This window comes from Pithys albifrons, chromosome 8 (assembly GCF_047495875.1).
Source record: "Pithys albifrons albifrons isolate INPA30051 chromosome 8, PitAlb_v1, whole genome shotgun sequence".
NCBI classification, from domain to species: Eukaryota; Metazoa; Chordata; class Aves; order Passeriformes; family Thamnophilidae; genus Pithys; species Pithys albifrons.
Window position 1 is genome coordinate 34530283 of NC_092465.1, and position 21683 is coordinate 34551965.

At 43.1% G+C, this 21683-nt stretch overlaps 1 protein-coding gene across 1 annotated transcript; it reads left to right on the plus strand.

Moving 5' to 3' along the window:
* Positions 1-1988: 1988 nt before the first annotated feature.
* FRZB (frizzled related protein) lies at positions 1989-21365 on the plus strand. The gene is made up of 6 exons (XM_071562608.1): positions 1989-2554; positions 11042-11089; positions 15381-15446; positions 17249-17453; positions 17672-17735; positions 19687-21365. Exons 1-6 carry the CDS (start codon positions 2101-2103, stop codon positions 19795-19797), a joined length of 948 nt encoding a protein of 315 aa, XP_071418709.1. The 5' UTR covers positions 1989-2100; the 3' UTR covers positions 19798-21365.
* The last annotated feature ends 318 nt before the right edge of the window (positions 21366-21683 follow it).

Sequence of the window (21683 nt, forward strand, 5' to 3'; positions counted from 1 at the left end):
ATAAGCTGATTTATACTGGAAGCACTAAGAGGTGATGAATGCTGACAGCCCCATGGGCCAGCAGCCCCCTGTCCTGCTGGCAGCCAATCCTGTCCTGGTCACTGGCGCTGGCAGCCTCCCCAGTGCCGCAGCACAAGGGGCTTGCCAGTGGAGGAAGGCGGTGGGCAATGCTCTGCCAGGTGAATGCATGGGAGGTACCTTCACATCAGCGTTGGAAGATGGAAATCCCAGATCACATGGGAACATGTGTTGGTGTGAGTGCATGGATGAGTGTTGACATTTGCTGTTCTGAATAAGAGTTTTGCAGTGATTGCACTGTTTTAAAAGGAAGTGCAGTATCATCTTGTGTGGATTATGTAGACTTGGAGTTTAAAAATTAAACTTATTTGATAGGCTTAAAGCAGGCATAGGAATATTCAGCATTATCAGTGTTTTTTTCCTGCAAAGCATAGGAAATATTTTTAATGCTGTTCTGTGTAATTAGCAATTCGAAAACAGATTGGAGGCAATCTGAAAAAAGTATTCCCAGAACTAAAATACTTTTTTCCATGGCATTTTCTCATCTTTGTATGTTCACTGGCTGCTTTGGATTGCTCTGGCCCATCTCACTGGACTTGGATACCCTGGGATGCATGACCCCTGTCCATCAGGTGGGGTCCCAGTTCCCAATCAGCTGGGTAAGGTTTTCTTTACACCACATACTTTTTAAACAGATAATTTTTTATGATGCAAGGGGAAAGTCAATCCTGAGACTCTGCTATGACTAAATTTGGGGAGCTGAGAAGGTAAGTCAAAGCAAATCTCTCTTAAATTCCCCCTTCAGACAAGTGAACTCGCCTTTGCCTGCCCTCACAACTATTTTGCAAGCCTGGATGCAGGCTCAGGAGCGCAGGCAGCCTGACCAATGGCTCCCAAGGCTGTCACAGGCACATGTGTGTGGACATTTCTGCCTGTCTCCGGGGCCCAGAGACTGCAGGGAACAACACTGGTCCTTGCAATTAGCACCTGCCTGTAGAGGTGGGCAAAAAAAGGGAACTCCACTCCACTGGCCTTATTACAGCTTGTTTGCTTGGCATGTGCCTTTGCTGCAGGGCAGCAGAGTTAAAGGGATCAAGCTTTCATCTGCAGTCATAAAGTTAAAAAATGCAAAAAGGCCTTTCCAGGCTTAGGACTCTGTGTTTCTGAGTCTGTATCCAAGGTGGCTTTCACAGCCCATCTGCATTTTTGGTTTTTGGCACTGGTTTGTGGTAGGTATGTTTCTACTTACAGGTTAGCTTTAAGGGCAGAGGCTGGAATAATAAACCCCCTCCCACCACAGAAAAGCTAAACCGAATGCATGATCGAGCAGTTGCTCCCTACCTTTATAACTGGAAAGGATTTATTCAGTTAATAAATGTCTGCTCGTTTTCTCTGTTGCAACGTGGTCTAGTGGACGGTGTCCCTGCCCGTGGCGGGGGGTTGGAACTATCTGATCTCTAACGTCCCTTCCAACCCAAACCATTCTGTGATTGTATCAAGGCTCCTTTTTTCAGATCAAGTTGGGACCCCCTTTGTTGTGGCACTGCTCCTCAAGCTTACTTAAACAATATCTGGCCTTTTTTTTAACAGTCTGAAAAGACAGCACCCCCACCTGCCCAGCCCCAATCTCCCTCTTTTCTTGTCTCCCATCATTGTCGCAGCTCTTGTCTAAAACTGGTCACCCATCACTGTTTCTCGGTGACGTGCTCTTTGCGTGCACCTCCTACTTAAGCAGCGCACCCGGCATAGTATGTGCAAAACCCAGGTATTTCCCAAAAAAACGTCAATGTAGCTCCGAATCGTGTCCATGTTCACAGCGAGGATTTTACTTCGGGGTGAATTTAAGTACTCGCCTTCCCGAGAAGACGGCACCAACTTCTCTCCCGTTCTTCCCAGAAAGCAGAGCCGTCCCACCCCTGCCCGGGGCGCTCCTTTGTTCAGGGCCGGGCTGCGGGGCGGAGAGGCGGGACCCCGTGCGTGCCCGGCGGGGGCAGCGCGGAGGGGCCGGGCCGGGGCGGGCGGAGCCGCTCCCGCGCCGCGCTGTGCCCGCTCGGCCCCTCGGTCACCGTCGGGGCGGGCGGCATGTGGCGGGGGCTGCCGGTGCTGGCCCTGGCCGGGCTGATGGTGCTGGGCCGGGCGCCGGCGGGGCGGGGGGCGGCCTGCGAGCCCGTGCGCATCCCGCTGTGCAAGCCGCTGCCCTGGAACATGACCAAGATGCCGAACCACCTGCACCACAGCACGCAGGCCAACGCCGTGCTGGCCATGGAGCAGTTCGAGGGGCTGCTGGGCACCAACTGCAGCCCCGACCTCCTCTTCTTCCTCTGCGCCATGTACGCGCCCATCTGCACCATCGACTTCCAGCACGAGCCCATCAAGCCCTGCAAGTCCGTCTGCGAGCGCGCCCGCGCCGGCTGCGAGCCTGTCCTGGTGCGATACAGCCACGCCTGGCCCGACAGCCTGGCCTGCGACGAGCTGCCGCTCTACGACCGCGGCGTCTGCATCTCCCCCGAGGCCATCGTCACCGCCGAGGGCGCGGGTGAGTGCGCGGGGACCGGCACCGTCGCGGGGACAATGGGCGGCGGGCGGGGAGCCCTGCCTCCCTTCCGCGCCGTCCGACTGCCCTCCGAACCTCTTTGCTTGCCCTCCGCTCTTTCCCTCTATTTTCTTTGCCTTGAGCAGCTGCATCCCTGCTGGATAAGTTTTGCTGTTGGGTGCAGAGGGGGTGTGACAAGTGACAGCCCCGCTGCCGCGCTGGGGATCGCAAACGTGGGAACGACAGTCCTCGTTCTGTATAAACGGGAAATTTTCCATTCCCCGCTTTAGTGTTCCATCGACAGCGGTTGCTGACTGAGAAGGCAGAACCACCCAAGAGAAGGGCAGCCCCCGCCACGCTGCCGAGTCCCACAGCGTCTCTCTGCTCATCCCTAGCCACTCACTCCCAAACCGGGATGCTCCCTTCTACACAAGGCCACCGCTCCACAGATTTTGGAGAAAGCTGTGCCCAGAGGAGCCCCAGGCAGAAGTTGGGGGGCCATGGTCTCCCCCCGCCTCCTACTGTGACGGTGGTGGCACATGCAACACCTGAAGGGGAGCAAACAAGGTCATCTGTGTGGTTGGCAGTGAGGGTGCAGGTTACCGCACAGGTTCCTCAGCAGGTTCCTGGGCCCTACAGTTACGGCCTGCTGAGGAGCACTGCAGAGGTGCAGCCTTTTGTTCCCAGAATCCCCGAAGCGAGCCAAAGCTTGCTCTGGCACTTGAGGCAGCTCCAGTGAAGTTCTGTTGTACTTGGCCACTGCAGCTTCTGAGGGGCTGATGGAGCCCCTCAACTTTCTCACTGCATCCTGTTTCATCAGCTGAGTTCACTGTGGCCCCACAGGATAGCTGGTGCTGGGTGTCTGCCTGCCGTTTGGTGGTACCTGGGAGGTAGGAGCATCTCTGCACACTTGTGAAAGGACTCCTGACTGCTTAGGCCACCACTGTGCTGCAAACCTGCTGTGGTTCAGGAACCCTGCTCCTGTCACAGCTGCCTTAGGGCTGGAGGAGTTGGCAGGGCACAGCTCCAGCATGGTGAGTCAAGCACCACAGAAGTACTGAATCCAAGGAGCTATTGAATAGGAAATTAAAGCTAGGCAGGGGGCAGTTGTCACAAATGAGCTTTGACCTTTACAAAGTGACTGCAGTTCCTGTCTTACTTCAGGAAAGCATGTGCTGCTGGCGAAGCAAAGCTATATTTCCTTTGCTGCAAAGTTGCAGTGTTGGTGGCTCTGCCAGACCTCTCCATCAGAGGAGTAGGAGACCAGTGCAAGAGTGGGGTAGTAGCCAGGAGGGGTCAGAGGCTGAGGCAGAGCAGCACCCATGCACCCCGTGGGCTGCTTGTGCTGCCCCCCTGGTTCCTTCAGTGCTTGCAGCTGTAGTGTCAAGCTGTGGGAGTTTACTGATGGGCAGCACAACCCACCTCTCCATCTTCCCCCTGCAGTGGCCTGGGAACGAAAGGGGGATATTTTCATGCTATGCTCAGTGGAGTATTGGATTCTGATTCTGTCCCATTACCAAATGCTTTATTTATTCCACTGCCTGTAAAGCCATACACTGTAATTCCTGTTTTCTTCTCCTAACAAAATATCATGCTTCTGTTTCCTGACCGGGCTCCTCAGCTCAGCTTTCCCAGGTAAGCTGCTCACTCCATTCCTCCATTTATTTACAGGCCAGATAAACACTGTTCTGTCTCTGACTCCATTCATTCTCTGGCCCTTTCCACCTCTTGAAATCTCCACCCAGTGGCCATACCCTGATATCTCCTGTCATTACCACTATTTCTCTCTAACCCTTCTAATTGCTCCCCTCTTGCTTTTCTGTCCTTTCTCCCCTCACAGTTGTCCCCAGCCCGTGAACAAACCCAGCTATCTATTTTTGCCATCAGCGTCTGCTCTTGGGGACCCGCAGACCTGCTGGTGTGGTTTGGGAAAATACTGTTTTGAACACCAAGCACCTTTCTCTGTAGCATTGAGGTGCTTTCAAAACTGCCTTAAAAATGGCTCCAAAATGAGCAAGGCTTGGCAGGCCCACAGCAATTTGAAAGCAATCACATTCAAATCTGGAGGGAGGAAGCTTGGCTAAAATTGCCCCCAGGTTACCTATTTCTGAGGACCTCAGCAGTACAATAACCTCTTTGAGGGATTCCAGGGCCAGATCCATGAAAACTCTCTTTCAGTGAATGAGAACCTGATGACATTCTCATTTCTGGGCTGAAAATTTTGAACTGATGCATTATGTACCAGCCTGAAAGAATCCTTCTTGAGGGTATAAAACTGCTCCTTTAGAAAGCAGAGTGAAGGATTCCTGTTCTAGGAAGAGGTAAGGTGAACATTTCCAAATTCAATTCTCCAAATAAAGGATTGCAGCCAAGTAGAAGACACGAATAACCAGCTGCCTGATCAGGAGCATGCAGAATACCTGCTCTTGTTTTTTCTCCTAAGCATTCTAGCCCCTTCTATTCTCCGTAAACTACATCTAATAGAGCAGACAGAAATAAAAATCTATTGTTTCATGGACTTCCGTTGTAGAAGCCCATGAAATAACCATGAAGCCAATTTTTTATTCTTCAGAAGTGAAATCTTGTTTTTGCTTTCCTTCTTTTTGCTATCTGTGATGTAATAGGATTCTACTGTTTCCTTTCTTCTTGAGGTCTCTGCATTGTTACTGGCAAGCACTGGTACATTTGTCTAGTCCTGTCTGTAAGGCAGCAACCTGAACGATGATGTGGTCAGGTGTTTGTTGTTGTCAGAGCAGGGATAGGGTTCACAAGCCCAATTTTCATTCTTTTTCTGGTATTAGACCGTGCATCCTTCAGAGTGCATGGCTCAGCTGGATGCAGGGGCTGAGAAAGGTGCCATGTCTTGGGCTTGGCTACAGGAATAGCTGCACGCAACCCCTGGGCTTGTGCTGGTCTCTAAAACCCAAGTGTGAGTGCTGACTTGGAGGTCTGAAGTTCCTCAAGTTACAGAGACTACCTTCAAACAAGTGCCATGTAGGAAGCATATGTTTCTTGATTTTCGTTTTCTTTGGGAAACATCTGGGTTCATGTGCAGCCATAAAGCAGAAGTATGCTGTGGGCATGGTGTAGGTGTTCTAGGTGCAGGTGTGATGCTGATTATTTTGGCTTTTTATAGAGGGTACAATAAATCATCATCCAGGATGGAGAATGAAAAAGCCTCTTGACAATACATTATCACCCCAAATGTCAGATTACTGCATGCTAATGTCTGAAACCTCCTATGGCATTTATCCTACATCCCTGCCCTGCACTTTTTGGGGTTGAAAGCAGTTCTGTTTGCAGACATTGATAATAGCTGTCTCACATCTGCGGGAGGTCCTGTTACCTTGCTCTGTGTATTCCAGTCTCTGTGTGCATATGCTGACTCTTCCTCCCATCTATCAGATTATCTGCCTCCGTCATGCAGGGACCTACCTGTCAAAGCTTCTTAGGTCTTTGAAGCAAACAGGAACTGCTGATAGACAAAAACTTCCTTGTATCTAAAATTTCAGAGGTGGAACCTGTTTTTAATTTTCAGGTAAGAAATGACCAGCCTGACCATGGTCATTGTTGACATGGGGATGCTGACTCAGAAGAGCACTTTGGTGCATGTGCTTGGCCATTACTGCTCACCAGAGTGTTTATGTCTCAAGTGACATGCTTATACCTGTTTTGAAGTGGGAACTGGCAGCCAAACCAGAGCAATGTGATGGGTACTGTGTGTATTGACAGACAGATCTGTCAGTTGGGTCCATCGTGCCGTATCTTATTTAAATAAAAAAGTAGCTCGGAGGCATGTTGGCCTGTTAATAAGAAGTTGGAGAAAGGGAAGCAGCATCACAAGGTATCTGCCACATGTAGTTAACAGACTATCATAAGATGTCTGAGGAAAAGGCTTGATTTCTTAAAGGAAAATACCATCTCTTAAACATTAAAGAAAATTATAGATTATTGAAGTGGTGGACACCTATTTTCTTAAATCTTGTGTGAACCCTTGATTTCTCCATGTCGACCAAGCCCTTCATGTCTGCAGGATGAGTTCATAGTAACCCAGTATGTGAATCTGGCATTATAGGCTCAAGCAAAATAGCCATTTCCATGCTGTTTCTCATATATTCTTCATTTCTGAAACACTGATTTCCAAGCTCCGGACTGAATTTGTTCTCACTCAGGTTTTCATAGCTCTACTTAGAGCAGTCAATTGCACAGTGTTGCCAGGGGAGCATTTCAGACCTTGCCGAGGATGAACAGTCTGTGCCCAGGTTGTCATTTATAAAGTTGAGATTTGTTTAGACATTTGCTCAGATCTTGGGAGCAGCCTCATTTCTCTGTTAAAGAACAAAATCATTAAAATCTTCAAGCCTGAAAGAGGATAGAAGAAGTAAATAAGGGAATTTAAACCTTATTTATGATGATACCACTAGTGGTGTTACACTCTCACTACAGGCTGCCTTTGTATGCTGAGTCCCCTAGAATGATTTTGCATTGTCTAAAGCCATTGTCTGAGAATTGAGTCAAGACCTGAGCCTTTAAATGTCATCAAAACCTGTTGGGATTTGTTACAAGGAATAATTTGTTATGTGGAGCTGTCTGCTCTGTGACTTAGAGTTTAAGGTCTCTATTAAATTTTAACTGGGATCAGTTTTCATATCACTGCTTTGCTGTGTGTGTTTCTGTAACCAACTTAGCAAAGATTCCCTCTGTACTAGGAGATGAAGTAGATTACAAGGTCTGAATTCCTGCATTTTGGAAGGGTTTCTTAATTGATGGGGCTCACAAATGTCTCCATCTGAAGAAAGTGTCCAGGCAGCAACCACTGGCTGTGGTTTTGTTCTTTTGAGCAGGGTGCCTGGAGTGGCTTCAGTAAAAGCTGGGCCATACTCTTAAATTGCAGTGACAATCAGAATCATGTTACTTTGGGCCTTTTCTCTGCTTTTTTTTAACTTTTATTTATTTAAACTGTGATATAAGATGTTGGCTCAAAACAAGGTATTACCAAGTTGTTCCTCTTTCTGGAACCTCTCATACAAATCTGTGGTCCAGGCATTGTTATTTTGTACACTTACTGTACAAGTGACTTTTGTTGAGCTCTCCTTAAGTATTTTGGTTTGGTTTTTCATATAGCATCCCTCTGAAAAGTGATGAATTAAAATAAAATGGCTTATTGAAAAATCAGTTAGGATTCTTTCCCTTGCTCTTAAACAAAATTTAATAGGAAGCTTTTAGATTGGAGACTGGACCTCTGCATAATATTCCCTCTTTGGCAATCCTGCTAATCATCACTGACAGATACTCTTTCCAGAAAGGTTGTTTTACATAGAACTTGGCAGAGGGGTTGCCCCTGAAGAGAAGTGGAACAATAGGAAGTCAGTTGGTTTGGGGTTTTTTTAATAGCTTTTTTTTCCTTCCTCTGTTTGCATTAAAGCTGAAGGTCTCAGCAGTGTGCATCTCCTGGTGGAGAGAGATCTCTGCCCAGCAGGCTGCTGGGGGCAAAGGCTGGGATTTCATGGTTTCATGATTTCACCCACCTAAGATTTGGAGAGTGGCTGGTGGCAGGACTGGCCCGGACCCTCTTCCCATCACTTCCCTCGTAGATGAGAAGGGACCAAACATTATGAACTTGACTGGGGGAAGGATGAGGCTGATGGGAAGCCTTTCTTGAGACATGTCATACATTGGCAGAAGTCTCCAGCCCCCTCCATGAGCTCATGCTCCTCTCCATCAGTTGAAACTACTCATCCCTAAATAAACAGAAGTGCATCAGGGAAGATAAGCATCAAGACAAGGTCAATATTTGCCTGGCCCAAGCCCTCCCAAGCAAGAAAATGAACCATGAAATGCCATATCAGTACCTGTTTACCCCTTCTTTGCTCACTGATGGACATCATGCTCTGACCACCATTGCAGGGCATTGTGTGCTTCCCACTGCAGCCTTCACACAGGCTGGAAACGGGAGCTGCTCCCATCAAAGCTGCTCTGCACGCAACATCCAAATTACTGCTGCTCCACACCCAGCTGCTTCGTAGGGTACCCACGACAACTGGCTTGGGTTAGGATGAGTGACCTGGCACTGCAGAATCAGGAAATGGGTTGAAGCTGTGGCATATTGTAATTTGGTTAAAAATAACTTGCATACCCAGGAGTGGATAGGAGCATCTAGGGTAAAGCAGTTTAGGTCCATGCTTGTTTGTTGGACTGGCTTTATACTGGGCATATGGAGTGCTTGCCAGCCCTCCTTGAGTTGGTGTGAGTTGTAAGGACAGTTCCTCAGCCAGTACCCATGAGTATCATACTCCTGTGGGCCAGGGAAGGCTGCAAACCCCTTACTGGGCTCTGGTTTATTTTTAGAAATTTCAGTGTGAGTTGGACTTGGTTTGCTCAAGCACCATGAAGTCATGACTGCTTCTATCAGCCCTTGATTTAGGAAGGGGGAGTGTACTTCAGGGCTCCTGTTTCCTTCTATGAATGGAAGATGGTAAGCATTTCATCTGTTACTTTGCTTGTCTCCTCTGCGATCAAGAGGCAGAGCCACCTCTCCATGGATGGTGGCTGGGAGGTTTTTCAGACCTGTGTCTGCAGTGGGAGCATATGGGAGGATGATCAGACCATAGACCTGAGCGCTCTCTACTTTTACCACATCAGAAGGAATTGTAGATTTGAAGCTGCAACTTGACTTAATGAACAAGACAATGGAGGATTGGCCCAGCAGAGAAAGAAGAAATGTGGTCATCCTTTTGCTTGCCATTTGCAAAAGGAAAATCATTTTAATTCCCTAACAGCATGTCCTGGAATACAGCAAAGCACTTGATACAACATAACGTGCATTCTTGAGAGTAGCTCAGGTGAAAAATCAAAATAAAATATGTAAGTAAGAATCAGCTTGTATAATTTGATTGTTACAAGGCAACATATAGAAGTATTAGAGGTATCATGGAGGTACCTGATAACAGAAGACCAAATTGGCTTCATGAAAATGTTGGGTTTGTCCTGTAAACGAAGATCCTGTGGTAGTCTGGAACTTTCTTTGGAAGAAAATGGGTGTGATTTTTTATTAGCAACAGAATTTTGGATATAGAAGAGCATCTACTGAATCCTTCTGTGCTATTTTCTATACCTTTTGCTATTTCCATTGGTTAGAATAATCATTCCTGAAGTGTCAGTTTTTGGAAGTTAGTTATTATGTGAGGGAATTAGTTGTTTTTCAGTTTTACTCTTGCCCTGACTCTGATTTAGCCATATGCTCATTTATGTAAATGAAGTTTCATATTGCTGTGAGTAGTATAAATATTCTTTAAGGTGGAAATTTTTAATTTTTTTTCTAAGAAGAATGGCAAAATTGGGTTATTTAAGTAGTATCATTTTTCTGGTAAACAGGTATTTTGAATAATGTGTTTACAGAATTTGTGGTTAAATAATGGTCCCAGCCCTTAACATTTAACCCACACATCTAAAGCCTTAACCTATACTGAGTATCATCAGCATCCTGGGCTGTCTTACATCCAAATCCTTCCAGCTCAGTCTGAAAGAGAGGAGCTTTTGTTACATGGTCATATGTTCATTTGTCCTACTTTGTAAAAGCAGGGATGTTGCATCCATGATAATGGGTAAGAAGGATGATGTTTGTAGGATACCAGCTTCCAGGCTTGGAAAAATGGTTGGGCATGCAAAATTAAAGGAAGGCTTTTTCTTTGAAAGCTCATTTTGTTTTTCATTTCATGTGCCATTGTAATAAAGTGTCCTGCCTCTCTCCCAAATCTTGTTCCTCTTGCATTTGTTTTGTCCTTAATTTGCACAAGGTTATATACATTAACATACTTGGTTTTCATTATTAAGTATATGTATAAATAGTGTGATTTAATAAAGAATAAGTTTGAAATTATGTGTTTTACTAATGTGGGACACATTCCACTTACAAATGTGTCTGAAAGCAGTTCTTTGGGCATAGTGCCTTTTTTCCTTCTGTTTCTTATCTGTCTTCAAAATAATCAGTGTGTTTTTAAACTGAGGGGAAGGGGAAGGTCTTCAGCATTTATTTTGGCATTTTCTTCAACGATATGATTGTGGTTGATTGGTTTGATTTTCTTCATGACCAAAAAACCAAAAGAAAAGTAATTTCTCCTTCAACATCTAATTAAATGCAAACAGTACATGTACTTTTTGTAGATGCTTGAAGTTCATGCCGTAAATTTCAATCCTTGTCTAAAACCTGCCAGTCTGTGCACCAGTGGAAATGGAACATTTAATCTGCTTCATCATTTAACATGATTGGATCATAATTTAACATGCTGAATTCAGGTGAAGTCCAGATAAAGAATCATGTCAACTTTACAAGACAGGCCTCTAAAACATTACAATCTGTTTATTAATGAAGTTATTAAGTTTTAATATACCAAATATTAGAGAAAGAGAAAGCATTGTAATGTGTATAATGAAATAATCCAATATTAAAAGTACTAACGTTTCTTTACATATTTTATGACTCCATGCCAGATTTCCCTATGGATTCCAATAATGGCAACTGTAGAGGCGCTGGTATTGGTAAGTAAACTTTTATAAAACCGTATCATAAACTGTAGTCTTTCAAATATTTTTGACATTTGATTAAGTAAGAGGAGTACTAAGTAATGTTTAAATACTCCTTCTTGACTAAAAATCCTGCAGATTGTGCTTTTCCATCCCATGTATGTATGGCCAAACTTCGCGAACGAAGATTTGGGAAGGGCTCTCCCCAGGTGGGGGTGTGCCCTTCGAGCCTGAGCAGTGGATGTTTTAGGTGAGGCTCAGCGTGCACAGAACTGGCCCCACCGTTTCAGTCCTGAGGTCCCTCTGCCACAGCCGAGCGAGCTTGGACAGTGACAGTGAAGTCCTCAGGACTGTCTACAGCACCCGGTACCAACCGGGGCTGACCCTGCTGAGCATCCGAGATCTGACGGGATCGGATGGCAGGGAGGCATTGAACTGCCTGGTACGGTCCCACTGAGACTTGAACTCAGGACCTTGTGATCCAGAGTCCGGAGTGCTCACCATTTCCATCCCATGGGCAGGTGGCATTTGGGGCTGATCAGCCTCAAAGTATCTGTCAAATCAAGAGGGCTGTGCTGATTTTATTACAAGTTTTGTCTTGAACAGTGGGAATAATCATTATATTGATTTTCCCTGAGCAAAACCAGTAAGATAATGGTTCATTCCGACTTTAAAGTTTGCAAATTACTTTTGGTCCTCTTTGTAGATAATGGCAAAACTCCCGTTAGCCTGAGGAGCTTGAGGGTGAGATCTTCTGAGGCTGGTTTTATTCCAGCAGGTCCCCTGTTGCTTTTTATCTCTGTTTGGTTTTTGCTGGAACTGAGTAACACCCCCCTGAGTGTTCACCACTCACAGACAGCGCAAAGAAACAAAGCCCAGGCAGGTAGCCAATAATTATAGAAATGTGAGTGTGTTGCCCAAACAAGCCAATGACTAGGTTTCCTTGAGTTTTATTATGATTCCATCAGAAGTTTTCCTCTTAGGCCTTTGTCAAGAAGATGACACTTGGAAACCTAGGGTTGGCCATCATGTCTTTCCTTCTCTAGAGGCGTTGATGAGCACTGATGTTCAGTTCATTGACATAAACACCAAGTGTGGATGTAGAACATGAAATTAGGTATCTACATAAACCTGGACAACAATCTGTGGCCAAAATGTAGAAAGGTATTAATAATACCCAGCTAATAATACAGTTTTAAATTATGATAACTAGGTGATTATTACAGTTCATTTCCTTTCATACTGAAAGTAGCTATGTAGGTGCAAAGTGTTCTTTAAATCACCATGCATGTCCTTTAGCAACTCAGCAACAGTTAGAAAAAGTGAAACAAGCAAGCCAACAAGCTCTGTTTTGAATTGCCTTGAGCATGAGACTGTGTCTGAAAGACTTGTTAAGTATATTTGTTACTAATGTTAGTATCTTCATAATTTTAAGCTGTTTTCAGTTGTGTGGCATTAAGTGGGGATTTCATGCTCGACAGTGACTGTACAAAGAGCATACAAGCTTCACAGTGAGCATAAAAGCAAAGCTGTATGCCTTCAGTGTCACCTTTTATAAAAAGCCTGAAACACATCTGTAGTGCTGCCTGTCCTTAGGGATGCAGAGGGCATGTAATTCCAGTGAGTGACACTGCAGTGGAAAAGTTTCATTCATATTGTTGCTTAACTACTTAGAGCAAAACCAGACCCAAAAGAATCCCATCCAGAAAATAGAGCATAGAAAAATTGCTGATGAAGAGGAAGGGGAATATTTTTATCACTCTTTTCACTGCAAAGACAATTTCTAGTTCAATGTGTTGCACCTGTTTGAACTGACAAACACAGTTTGACCACATAAAAGTCTGTGCTTTGTAATGGCTTTATCTATATGTTCACTACAGTAAAGCTGTAATTTTGCCATTGTAAATAGAAAATTTTTGTTTGTTTTGCAAGTAGCAAACTGATACGTTTTCAGGAAATCTCTTTCTCAGCTCTGTGGCTTCTGGAGCTTGTTGCATGTGCTGCTGTGCACGGTGGCAGAGAGCAGTACTTACGTGTTATCCCTCTATGAGTCAGCGTTTATTATAGCCAGCTGAGATCTCAGTCAGAACTAGTGTGAGCCACTGCTGCCTGTCTCTGCTTGGGATAACACTGTTGTGGTCCCAGAGCTCTTCTGGTAATTCTGGCAGCTTCAGAGGAGGTTATCAGGTAGGATGCAACTTTCCCTCAGTATCAGGGGATTTTAATGTTAATTAATTAATTTAATAAGTTTTAATAGCCACCTTTGTGCATGTTTCCACTCCCTGGGCTCAATGTTGCCAGAAATGTCCATCAATGTTCTCTCATATTCACATTTGGCTTCCTTTGAAAGTCATTGTACCAGAAACTGAGAGAGAGGAGTTGGTTCTGGATGTACCACTGACTATATAACTGACCTTAGCAAATTACTTTTGTGTTAGTTTCTGTATCTCTAAGTAGTAATTAGGAATACTGCAGCATTTTTTAAAGTACTTTGAAATGTAAATTTAAAAAGCACTAGGGTGACTATCTCATATTTTTCAGTAAGAACATGGGCAGGTCTATAATTTGTTTCTAGAACAAGACTAATAAAATATGTTCTCAAATTAATAAAGTAATCCAATTCTGTCTTAAAATTGAGGGAAATGTGAGGCTGTGTGTTCTTGTCTTGTAATTTAGTCTATTTTATTCTACTTATGCTGCAGAGCAAAATACTGTAGAGCAGGAGAATGTTAAAGTGTGGGACTTGTTGGACTTGAGTGCTGAGGTGCCTGTGTGAGCGTGAGTCATAGGAGCACATCTTTTAGGCCCTGTTTCAAGCTTAGAAATGACCCATAATTTGGCCTACCATATGCACCAGCTCCCAGAGGCAGAAGGGAAGCCAAAAATCACTTCCCTTCTCTGCCTTTGTTATTCTACCAAAGTCTCATATGACAGCTGAAGTCTGTAGGACTCTGTATATAGATATATAGATTTCTGAGGATGTGTTGGGAAGTTAAGGAAACAATATACTCTTCTTTTGAAATGTTTTCCTCTCTCCTGTGATTTTTTTTATATTAACTAAAAAAATTCTTCTAATAGAAAATAAATAATTATTTGAGAAGTCCATAACTGTATGATTCCATCTTTTTTTTTAATATTCAGGAATCTTATATAGCAAATAAAAGTTCTTCAGACTCTTCATGTTGGATTTAAATGAATCACTAGCTTATGTGAATTGGTATTTAGAATGATGGTTTACAGAAATAACTTGCATTAAGTCTACTTCCATTTAAATGCCAAATCAAGTGTCCAAATAGATGACCAGGTGTATGTAATACTGGGACCTGCTGTTTGAAATTACTCCACCAAACTCCACTTGGGCATTAGTGTGAAATAAGTCAATATTTGCCTTAGAACATCCAGCCATGAAATATTGATGGTGTTAATGAACATGTGGGTCTGGAGCTTCAGTGTTAGCACTCCCCAGGCAGTAATGAAAATGTTTTTACCTCTGTTAGAGTTCCTAGCTGTCTGGCAGCTGCAGGACTGGAAATGCTGCTCTGGCAATGCTCATTTCTGTTGTCTTTCAAAGGCTGTCCTTATGGCCACTAAGAATTTTTCTATTTCACTTAAAGCTGGGGTTCTACGTCAAAATAAAATTGTGTAAAATTTACACAATTTCTTATGGTTAATTGGACAGGGCTCTGAGCAACCTGATCTAGGTGAAGATGTCCCTGCTCATTGCAGGGGGCTTGGACTAGATGGCCTCTAAAGGTCTCTTCCAACACAAACCATTCTGTGATTCTGTGAATGCCTGCCAGCCAGAGTATCCCAGTTTGCTAAACCAACCTGAGATACACAGTCTCCAAACAAATATTAAATTGTGCCCTGTCATAGTATTTTCTTTCTATGTCTATGTTATGGCCTGTGTGATAAAAGGTGCACAAAGGAGGGCATTCCTTAAGTCTACTACAGAAGAGAGAACAGCATTGCAAAGACAGGGAATTGCAACAGCTGTGAGCACAAATGAGATTTGATTTTGTCACTTCAGATTCCAAGTCCTTGTGTATTTGTTGTTGTGTTGTTGTTTGGGTTTGGTTTTCTTTTAAATTTCAGCATGTCAGGTTTTCTTCTAGAAACCTTCAAGGTCTCATGGGGAGTTCCACATCTCCCAGCAGAACAAACCAGGAATGCCCTGTGGTTTTTAGTGTTTTACTGTAATAAGCAATTCAGTGAAATTTTTGTTAGGTGTGAGTTTGAGGTTTGGGGAAGATTGTCACTGAACACATACTCTTTTCTTTCTAAACAAAGCTTTCTGTTTCTATAGACCGCTGCAAGTGCAAGCCTGTAAAAGCTACCCAGAGGACCTACCTACGCAACAACTATAACTATGGTAAGAACAGCTGCATGGCCAGCTCCCAATATTTTTAAGGCTCCAGTGAGGGAAAAATTTTCATTAAAGAAGCCTAAGTTCCCAATTATTGATGGATAATCCAATGGAGGACGATGTGGTCTGAAACATTTCCAAATTAGAAGGATGGAGGAAATTAGCTTAAGATGTTAGTGCAGGAGTGTCTGTGTTGAGCTACTCCATGTCAGCACAGACATTCGAGGCTCATGCACTTTTTTAGTGTGAAAAGTGATGTGACAAAAATGTTATTGCAGGCTGTTGTGCCTGAACTGCCTCTGTGATTTCCAGCTCTGATGTACTCAGCTTTTGCACATGTCCATTTTATGTCTTCCCTTGTCCAGACTGTCCTGGTCTTCAGGCATATCACAGGTCCAGGCTGCTGCTTTTCTTCATATAGATTATTTCAAGCAAATTAGGCTGATGAAGTCAGTGAATGGGTACCATAGGAGTTGAAAAACTGGGCCCTTCCTTCTTCTCATTAATCATGTGAAGAGCCTTAGGTCAGTGAATTTAAAGGCTTTATTTAACTGGTAGCAATGGAATGCATTTATAAAACTATTGTCAGACAAGCTTCCTTGGAAAATAGTTGCTGTTAAAAGCTTAAAAATTGTAACTGTATTCAAATACCTTTATTTTTAGGTGACTAGTCAGTTTTGGTTTGGTGGATTTGTTTGGAAAAAATGTACAGAGACTGTTCTCTAGAGGTACATGGCAGAGTCACTGCTGCCCACCTTCTCAAGCTTTTGAAATTAAAGAGGTTTCAAAATACATTTGAAATAACTGAAGTAAGGTTTTGTTTTGAAATCTTAAAGAGTGGATCATTTGGGGTACATTGTGTATATTAAATGTACAAATTAGTATTTGTTGACATCTTTATTGAATGTGCCTGCAATACCTGCTGGTTGACAGTTATTTTGGGCAATACATATGAAGAGATGGGTCAATCCATGGTTTTCTTTCTTCTACATTACCTTTTTCACAAAGGTTAGAAGATATTTGGAATCCGAGGAATCTGCTATTTGTAGTGGAAGGTAGTATTTGCAGGCTGTAAATGATGTGGCATTCTCTATAGCCTGACCTCTGGGTTGGCTTGGCATTTGCATGTGGTATCAGTTCACTGGTCACCATGAGAGAAATAGAAAGCTTGGACTTTGAAAGGAAGCCTTTTCTCCTGTACTCCTTAAAGAGAAAGGGTGAGGGAGGAAACCATTAGACAGGTCATTGGGTCAGGATCAGGAGTGTTTGGAGTTCATAAAGAGCAGAGCAGATTGGTGCTGGGTCACTGGAAGGAAAATAAAGAAGTTAAGGGCCTGTCATCCAGCAGAATTAGAGATATGAGAAGTTTTAATGCACACTCACTTTTTATGAAAAGTTCAGAGTGACAGATGAAGTTTGGCCATCTGTGCTACAGGTGGTCAAAGGGAGATCAGTTAAAGCTCGAGGGAGAAGGAGAGCATACAAGAAATAGATTAAATATATTTAAAGTGGAAAGGATGAAGAAGAAAGGATGCTAAAGTCAAAGCCCAGCTTAAACAGAACATAAATCCAACTGGTACATAACTCCTGCTCCTGACCATGCCATTAAGAGATACACAGAGCTAGTTTGATCCCCTCGGTGGAGGGTGAAGTAATGAAGAGATGGGGGCAGGGACATTGCTGGAGTTCAGCTAAGCTTCTGATAACGGACCATAGAAAAGACTAATCCCAAAGGTCACTAAGAATGGCTTGGGGGTGACCTGCATTTTCTGCTGCTCCTAACAACACCCTTTGTGACTTTTCCCCAGTCATTCGGGCTAAAGTGAAGGAGGTGAAGACTAAATGTCATGACATCACTGTAGTAGTGGAAGTAAAGGAGATCCTGAAATCTTCCCTGGTGAACATCCCAAAGGACACTGTAAACCTTCACATGAACTCTGGGTGCCTGTGCCCACCGCTCAATGCCAACGAAGAGTACATCATTATGGGTTACGAGGATGAGGAACGTTCCAGGTAACTCTTTCTGCACTGTCCTTGGAGCATGTTTGTTATTTTTTTCCCTGTCATAAAGCTGAATTTCAGACCCACAAGGAAAGAAGAATGGTGTGACTGTACATCTCCTTCATGGTATTAGGCAGAGCAAGGCTCTCGGCAGGCACAGAGATCTTAATCTTGCTTGTGTTGGGTTGTATACCCTGGTGATGGAGTAACTGGTTGTCTCCATTGTGTAGGTTACTCTTGGTGGAAGGCTCCATAGCTGAGAAGTGGAAGGATCGTCTTGGTAAAAAAGTCAAGGTAAGAAAATACATCACCAAAAGTCAAATGTTGAAGGTGCCATGAAACATCTACCTAATCTTTTCAAGATAAAGGAAAAAAAATACATGTGCTGCTTCCAGTTAATTAATGCCATGTATCCAAAACTAACTTGGTGTGTTATTTGGTGTATTACTTATAAATGGATGCTTAATAAACTGAAGGGATACTATCCCGAAGTTCCCTAGTGTAGCAGCAATCAAAACCTGTCTCAAAAAAGCAAACAGTAGGGGTGTTTTAACTCCATGGGCAAGCTGTATGTTCCACAGCACACACCTGCTTAATTGGGGTGAGCCTAATTAAATAAAAAAAACAGAGGGCTTTACAAATGTTTTCCAGACTAAGGCAGGATTATACATTCCAGATTTAATATTCTATAAAGACTATTCTCTTACTAAATTGTGCGGATTAGAAATTACTTTAAGTTCACCTTCCTGGCTTTGTTGAGGGAGGTAGAGGATAGGGAAGTCATGTCATAGTGATTTGAAAGCAGTGAGCTCAAATGCAGGCAAAGTATCCTCAAATCCCAGAGTGCTTTGGGTTGGAAGGGACCCTAAAGATTATCTCATTTGACCACCCTACCATGGACAGGGACCCTTCCAATAGCCCAGGTTGCTCAGAGCTCCATCTAACCTGGCCTTGTACCTTCTAGGGATGGGACATCCACAGCATCTCTCGGCAACCTGTTCCAGTACCTCACCACCCTCACAAGGAAGAATTTCTTCCATATATCTAATCTAAATCTGCTCTCTGTCAGTGTGAAGCCATTCCTCCCTGTCCTGTCACTACAAGCTCTGGTCAAAAGTCCCTCTCCAGCTCTCTTGTAGCCCCTTTAGGTCCTGGAAGGCGCTCTGAGGTTTTTCCAGGCTGAACATCCCTAATTCTATATGAAAATACATTCTGTTGTTTTCTAATTGACATGTTTTCTAATGCCCTTCAAGTTCTGGAAGGATTGCCGTTTTATGTTTTGATGCACTGCAAAGTGTCAGTGGTTTTGATGTCATTGGGAGTGTCACTTTACACAGAATGTTCTTATTTTGACACAATTTCTCAGCCATTGATTTGCCATAACGGTTGTGTGTGTGCAAACCAGTCTTCTCTTCCACTCAGCACTTTCCTCAACAGTGTAATGGTCAATGGCAGGAAAATACTGTTGTGATTACAGTTGGAAGACTTTCTGTGCAATTTGTCACATTCATAGAGATTATAGGAGTTAAAACATATGGGGATCTTATTCTAAGTTGTTTGATTTGGCAGAACCCTATGAAATCCAGAGCCACAGAGAAAATACCTTATAACCTGTGTGGGCTGACTTCTGCTCAGTTCCAGTTCTTGAGTGGGAGCATCTTTTGTTGGGCTTTTTTGCAGGAAACTCACTATTTTCTCACTTCCTTGTGGTCTGCAGCCTGCCTGCACACCTAGCATGTGGCTGCTAAGGACCCTGCCACATCACCACCTTTTCTCATTATCATCTCCTTTTCCAAAAGCATCATCAGCTGTACCAACTATATTTATGTCTTTTTTCCTGTGGTTGCTAATACCTGCAACAGTAAAAATAAAAAATAATTTTTAATAATTAGCAAGAATAACTTGATTGCTTTTTCATCCTGCTTCTCCCAAAGACTGCAGCAGTAGCTTAATTTAAATTTTAATATTTCAAAGGTGAGTCCCCTTTGTGCTGAATCCATTATGCCTTGTATCAGCCCCTTCATTCACAGAGGCTACAAGAAACCCAGAAAATGGTTTCCCTGTTTAAAGTGACTTTTCCCGATAACCTTGAATTCCACCCCTGAGCCCAACACGTGGCCACGTGATGGAAACAGCAACAGCTTTTCTCCTTTTGCTGCTGTTTGTGAACACGTGTTTGTTTTGCATGTGATTTCTTTCTTCTTCTGTTGTCTCTCTTATAATTTCTTTGCTTTTCCATCTGCAGCGCTGGGATCAGAAACTCCGCCACCTTGGGAAAGGGAAGGGGGAGCCCGGACACAGCGACTCTGCTCCGAAGGCCGGCAGACCCAGCAGCGCCCGACAAACACGCAGTTAGATCTGGGCTGCTGTGCAGTGACATGCAGGGGACTATCTTCCAAGACTTCATTGTTGGAGCAGCAAAGGAGAAATTGCACTATTGCACGTTATATTCTATTGTTTACTACAAAATAATGTTTTAGCTTATATTAGTTTTTATTCTCCCTCTTGTTTTCTGCCTTTTTCTTTTTTTTTTTTTTGGATGTGTGCAAGCTCTGGAAATATATATATATTTTTCTGTTACTAAGAACTGTAGGAAACTGCCCTTATGAGATGGAGAAAGACAAGGACATATTCCATTTACCTTTTTTTCTCCTTAATCCTTTTCAGGGAGAAAATTCTGATGCAAGGAATAAGATCTGGCAAAGACCATCATTTAAGTCATGACTCACACTGCCTTCCCCCATTCACTCTTTCTTGGTCACTGTTTGCTGAAACTTACTATATTGGGGTCAGTTTGTTGTCTGTTTTAAAGTGCATAATTTGTTATTCTGAAACATAATTCTGAAATATATAAACCAGCTGTGTTCAGATAACTGTTTTAATCAGTACAGCTTTGTTAAATTTTCTTATAAATAAACCACTGTGTAAGTAACTGAAAATACTTCCCACAAGAAATGTGGTGTGTGTATACCCAGGGGACCTGAGTTTTCCTGTTCTCTGGACCTTGCAGGAAAGGTTGTCTAGTTCTGTAACCATAATTTAAAGTATGCTTCTCTTATAATGGCAGTTTTTTCCCCCTTTTCTTTTCTCAGCTGTAGAGGTAGACAGACTTAACAGGCCTGGTTCTCAGTACAGGTCTGCACTTTATCCATTTGATTTTGTGGTGTTATTCTTAAATCCATGCCTACATAAACAAGTGTTCAATACTCAGTAACATATGTCCAATAAAAGAATTGTAGTTGCCAACACAGACCTTACCTGACTTCTGAACCAACATCAGATTTTTTTATATTGCTCTTGAAAATATAACAAGCAAAAAAAAATTTTGTGCTGTAAAAGAATTCTTTGCAGGTAGTGCCAACATATTTGAAATTATCTTCTGTTTTCCTATTCTCCCATGCTCAAAAGGAACTAAAATGGGGTAAATCAAAGAATGGTCTGTAGTTGGGCCAACGGCTGTTGTGTTCTATCAGTATTGTCTTTAGTGGATTAGGGTTACCTTTCAGCAAGAAAATAGTGTTGAAAATAAGTGGTTTGAAATATGATAAGTAAGAACAGAAATATTTGGGAATATTTATAATAATGCTCTTTTAAGATTTCACGTAATGACCAGAGGTCTCAGGACAAGTTTTCCATTGGGCTGAGTATCAAGCAAATTGCAACATAGAACTGTTTACTGCAACACTCAGACTTCTATTTTAATTAAAAATAAAAGAGTAATTTACAGGAAAGATTTGCTCTGTAAGCTGGAAGCAGGATATGAATCCTCCAGCCAGTTCAGTATTTGCTCAGAATCACACAGATCACAGAATCATTTGGGTTGGAAAAGACCTCCAAGATCAAGTCCTACTGTCAACTGATCTTCACCTTGTCAACTAAACTGGAGCACTATGTGCCATGTCCAGCCTTTTCTTGAACACCTCCAGAGGTGGTGATTCCAAAAAGTATTTCTACTGAGCTGGCAAATAACTGACCAGCTTGTTAAATTGTGAATAGCTGGTTAAATAATGTTAAAAAACTCATTATTTAACCCAAAGCACCCACTGAAGTAACGTAGATAGCACTGGAACCACATGGTCCACAATCACGACTTACCCCATCATGTCCTGTTACAAAGAGAATTGTGAAACTATAAAACTCTTAAAGATGTAGAAAATCCTAAGATGGTTGGGAGTTTATTCTTTTCCAACCACCACTTCTGAAAATGAGATCTCTCATACCATCTCTCCACCTTTATTTAAT